The following is a 5,143-nucleotide window of genomic DNA, read 5'->3' on the forward strand; positions in this document are numbered from 1 at the left end:
TTCACACACGTGCACTTCAAACACCATCACAGCAAATATTCCAGGTGAGAGTCTGGAAATTATCACAGAGTCTGGGATTGATCACAGCAACCACTCCAGGTGAGTCTGGAAATGATCACAGAGTCTGGGATTGATCACAGCAACCACTCCAGGTGAGTCTGGAAATGATCACAGAGTCTGGGATTGATCACAGCAACCACTCCAGGTGAGTCTGGAATTGTCACCTCTGCTGACCATCTCTACAGACTGAAAATCAGCATTTAAACCCCAAAAGCCCTGGACAACACCACAACGTGTCAGGAAACATCAGCCACGGCTGAATTCTGGCTACATTTGCCCTGAAGAACACAAAATAACACAGAAAGCTCACAGTGACCCCAGAGACGTTTGCAATCAGGTTAACACTGGGTTGTTCACTGACCAACACCAGAGAACAATTGAATGTTGGCATCCTAAAGCCCCGAGGGCACAGAAAGCCCTGTCTGGCAGCCAGTCCTGGGGTGTGCAGGCACTCCCAGGCCCTGCTGTGGTCACTGGGGAAACCAAGACAAGGTGAACCTCAGAGGCCACAGCAAGGGAAGTGGCACGGGGAGGGAAGAGTAAAACCAACCTAAGCCATGTGCAAACACAGAGTATCTGCTTGGAACACAAGCCACACCTGCATCGTCTGACAGAGCTCCTGCACATGCACCACCAAGCAGCAGAAACCCCAGCACTGCTCCAGCACCAACAGCAGCAGCTCCTTTTCTCACCAACCAGCCCCCAGCTCACCCAGCCTGTGTGGATTCAGCCCAGGGAAGACATAAGACTCAAAAACCAAACACTTGGGTTTAGAAGCAAGTCTGCTTTTTCTTTTTTTAGACTAGAAAATGTACAATTCCATTTCATATGCAAGTGTGCACAGAGCTCGTTGCTTGTAGATACTGTCAGAGAAACTGAGAGAGTCTTTGCATTAAATTGTTAATTCTTCAAACATTGATACATTTTGCAATATACCAGTTAAATACCAAGATCTATGTGCATGCACTAGAGATATATGCATGTACACCTTAATGTTTAACAAAGACAGCAGATCCCCCAGCCAGGGAGCGTTGGAGATACCAAAAATAGATTAAAAAGTTAAATTCTTTACCTGCCTTTGTTAAATACAGACTTAGAGACTGCCTCCCCTCCTTTCCCCAGGATTCCCATGCTCCCAGGGATGCAGGTGGGAAGGAAGGCAGGAGCTGACCAGATTATCCCAGAACCAAAGAGAAGCACCTTAAAAAGTTCAAACTAAGCTTTAAAATGCCTTTTCCATCCTTACCAGGCACGGGGCTGAGAAAGGGAAGAACATTTTAAACACAGTTTGGTTTCATTTTGCTGAACTCCCAATGCATCTCCCACAGAAGAGCCTGACATTTCCAACCATGCCACTGCCTGGATCCTCTCAAGTGGGAATTCTGACCCCTTGTGCCTGGGGCAGCCATCCCAGCAGGAGCTGCAGCAGGGAAAGGTGATCCTAGTGTTCTCACACTGCCTGGGGACCATGCAAGGAGGTTCTGCTTTCAAAAGGTTCTGCCCTGGAACTCGTGTGGGTCACTTGGGGCTTTTCAAGTAGTGTCATCTGCTTAGTCCCCATCCAGTCCCCTCCACTGCATATTGATACATCTGCACATTTTAGTTTCTGCACATTTTATGTAGCAAAGAGAGTTTTTCCTCTGAAAAACACTTCACTAGAGTCTGACTTGTACGATTCCAGTGACACTTCCAAACATACTTTTGTGCCTCTTCTTTGGTTAAGAAAAAGAAAAGATACTTTTCCCTTTTTGACAGCCAAAGGTAGGCTATTTCTGCCAGACCTGAATCAACCAGCACAGCAGAGAAGGAAAGCAGTGGACAGGACCTGCAGCATCACCCAATCCAATGATGACCACAATAAAAGAGGAAAACCCATTTCATCTGCAATTCTTTGGCAAATTTGTTCTGTTTGCCAACCCTGGAATTCGAAGCTCAATCCATGTGCCTCAATCGATTCCAGCCTCCTCCCTAATCCAAGAATCATGTGGGAAAACAAGCAATGGGCTGAAGAGAGAGTTTGTTGATCAGGTTGTGGAGAGCCAAGGTGCGATTGACGTTACAGCCGTACGGACACGGAGGGACGGGTGACACGGGGACGTGGCCGTGTCACAGATTAGCACTACTGCCAACATACTGATTCAGCTTTACACTGGTCTGAGCAGATTGCAATTCACCTAGGATTGAGGTATAAATATACACAAATATGTACAGTACACATACAGGAAAAGAGTTCTGCCTTTGTAACGTGGGCCACCTCAGAAACGCTGGAGAGTCGATGCCTCTAGGCCAGTGATTTCCTGGGATAACGAACCAACAGCTCCCACTGGAGAGGGCTGCAATGGGATCAGAAAACTCTGCATTAAAAGCTCCTTCCCCTCTCTCCATCCTCCCCAGGCCCAAGGCCGGGCTGTTCCGAGGGGCAGCTTGGAAAGGAGGTTGGTCACAGCTCTGAGCGCGTCCTCCGAGGAGCCCGACCCAACCTGGAGCCCCGAGTGCTCCCGTGCCTGCTCCCAGCTCCTGTCCGTGTGTCTGTCTGTCTGTCTCTGTGTGTGTGTGTGTGTGTGTGTGCAGCTATGTAGAAAATACAGTTGCCATCAGTTCGGTATAAATACATCCACCCCACCAATCTGCCACTGGAACAGCTCTGCTGCAGCAATGTCTGTGCAAAGAGGTCATTAAAAATCATCTGATCTTCAGCCGGGACATCATCCACTCCAGTCCTTGGCACAGCCTGGGGACACAAGAGACAACATTTAGGGAATGCTGGCACTTCTCAGGGTAACTCCAAAGGTAACTCCATGCACCAGTTTAAGCTCTTCCCAAGAACTCTCAATCATTTCTGGAAACTCCTCACTCCCTGCATGGCACTTCCTAGATCTTAGCGTATCATCTATGGCCAGAGAATTCAGATCCCAGATCTTCAAGACATGAAGTTCTCTCTAATTAGGATCATTCTTAATAAACCACATTTCAGTTTGCCCCCACTTCATCCCACCCTCATTAAGCCCAAATCATATCAAGTCTTATCTCTGTGAGGTGACATAATGGATTTTATGCAGATTTGGTGTTCTGAGCCCAAAAATCTTGTAAGTATCAAGATTATGAAGCTGTGATGCCCTGGCACAGGTGCCCAGAGAAGCTGTGGCTGTCCCTGGATCCCTGGAATTGTCCTAGGCCAGGCTGGACAGGGCTTGGAGCAACCTGGGACAGTGCAAGGTGTCCCTGCCAATGCAAGGCTGGGATGGGATGATTTTAAGGTCCTTTCCAACCCAAACCATTCTGGGATTCTGGACAGGGAAGGAATGTGTGTTAAAGCCAAACACCACTATACAACCCCAGAATAATTCCAGCTTCCCCTCCTGTGGACACAAATCCCTCTTACCCCTCTCCAGTGAGAGCACAGCAGGCCTGAATGTGCCACTGGTGATCCTTAATTGAAGTCAGCTTCAGGAACTGGGAGATCTCAGCTACTGTCATGCACTCCTTCACATCCTGCTTGTTAGCAAAGATCAGCAGCCCTGCTTTCTTCAAGTCCTGGGGAGAAAGGACAGGAGGTCATGACAGAGCAGAGCAGAGCAGCCCTTGGAGGCAGAGGAGGGGACACCAGAGCCCCAGGCAACAATGCTCCAGAGCAAAGTGCTGCAGCTGACAGGAGCTGCAGGAAACCCCCTGATCCAGCTCAGCAAACAGCCAATGCCTGCCATGGATGAGGAGTACAAATCTCAGCACAACGTTTTGCTGTGCTCCATGAGGATCAGAGCCCTGTGCACCCCTGTACCTGAGTGTCACAGGCATCTTTTATGGAAAATCCTTTCCTTGGGATTTTTCCTCCTGAGAAGCTGAGAGGCCTCAGGAGCAAAATGTACCCAATGGTTATCTGCTGCTGTGGGATGCAACAGGTGCATCTGGGACTGGGCTCATGGGGTTGTTTCTGATTAATGGCCAATCACAGCCCAGCTCTCCAGACTGTCTCAGTCAGTCACAATCCTTTGTGGTCATTCCTTTTCTATTCTTAGTCAGCTTTCTGATGGAATCCTTTCTTCTATTCTTTTAGTACAGTTTTAATGTAATATATATCATAAAATAATCAATCAGCCTTGTGAAATATGGAGTCAGATCCTCATCTCTTCCCTCATCCTGGGCCCCCTGCGAACACCAGCACACCTGAGCAGCACTGACAATCTGAACAGTGACTCCAGGGATAAGCTTATTTTACCTCAAATTGCCTGGGATTACATGAAGGCACAGGTATATTATTGCAAATCTTTCCCTTGGAGAGCAAAAAGGTGTTCCCAGGAAGCCAGGCCAGCTCAAGCACTGAGCTGCCAATCAGGCACACTCCTGTTTGCAAGCAGCCAAATTAATTCCCAAATAATCAACTGCTCCAGAAAATAGCTGGAACTGAGCTGGACAACTCAATTTTGCCTTAACAGCAACTCCATGGAACCGGCTAGGAGAAAGAAAAGGTTTTCAAGGAGCAAAGAAAAGCGATTTAAAATCAATATTTGACTTTCATTGCTGCTCTCTCCAACGTCACGTCTGGAGAGGGAGCCTGGGAACATCCTGCAGGGACACAAAGGGCACATTCACTGCTCCCAAATCGGCTCCACTCTGCCTGGAATTCCAGACCTTCCCTGCGGCAAAATCAGCTCGTTAACAACTTCATCTTCCTTGAGAGAGCAGGAAACAGAAGACGCAGGTTTTTGCAACAGCCTGACGAGTCCAGCTCTGAAATCCCAATCCTGAACAGCAGCACCAAACCACCACCCCCCCGTGCCACATTTAACATCCCACAGCCTCACCTGCTCTTTTAGAATTTATTTTATTAAAAACAACTTAAATTAAACATCAAACATTTAAAAAAACAAAAACAACAAAATAAAACAAAACAAATAAAACCCACAAAAATATTAAAACTTGAAAGATCCTCTGCAAAGCCCTTGTTTTTCCTCAAAGGAAATCCATGGGAGGCTGTGCCCTTCCTGCAGGCTCCCAAACCGTGGCTATAGGTTAAATATAGATGGAATATTTTAGGCTATAATTCCATCATTTTTATGCATATTTTTTTTATTCTGACACTTAA

General features: G+C 47.2%; 1 protein-coding gene across 2 annotated transcripts in view; it reads right to left on the reverse strand.

The window, feature by feature from the left end:
- Positions 1–824: 824 nt before the first annotated feature.
- ARL5A (ADP ribosylation factor like GTPase 5A) overlaps positions 825–5,143 on the reverse strand; it is a 10,915-nt gene continuing 6,596 nt past the window's right edge. For both annotated transcript variants that reach the window (XM_066553136.1, XM_066553137.1), the window contains exons 5-6: positions 3,443–3,594; positions 825–2,791 (exon numbers count right to left, since the gene is read on the reverse strand). In XM_066553136.1, coding sequence (XP_066409233.1) covers positions 2,743–2,791; positions 3,443–3,594 — 201 coding nt within the window. In that variant the 3' untranslated portion in view covers positions 825–2,742. The remainder of the gene's footprint in view (positions 2,792–3,442; positions 3,595–5,143) is intronic.

Source organism: Molothrus aeneus, chromosome 7, assembly GCF_037042795.1.
Source record: "Molothrus aeneus isolate 106 chromosome 7, BPBGC_Maene_1.0, whole genome shotgun sequence".
Classification (NCBI taxonomy): domain Eukaryota; kingdom Metazoa; phylum Chordata; class Aves; order Passeriformes; family Icteridae; genus Molothrus; species Molothrus aeneus.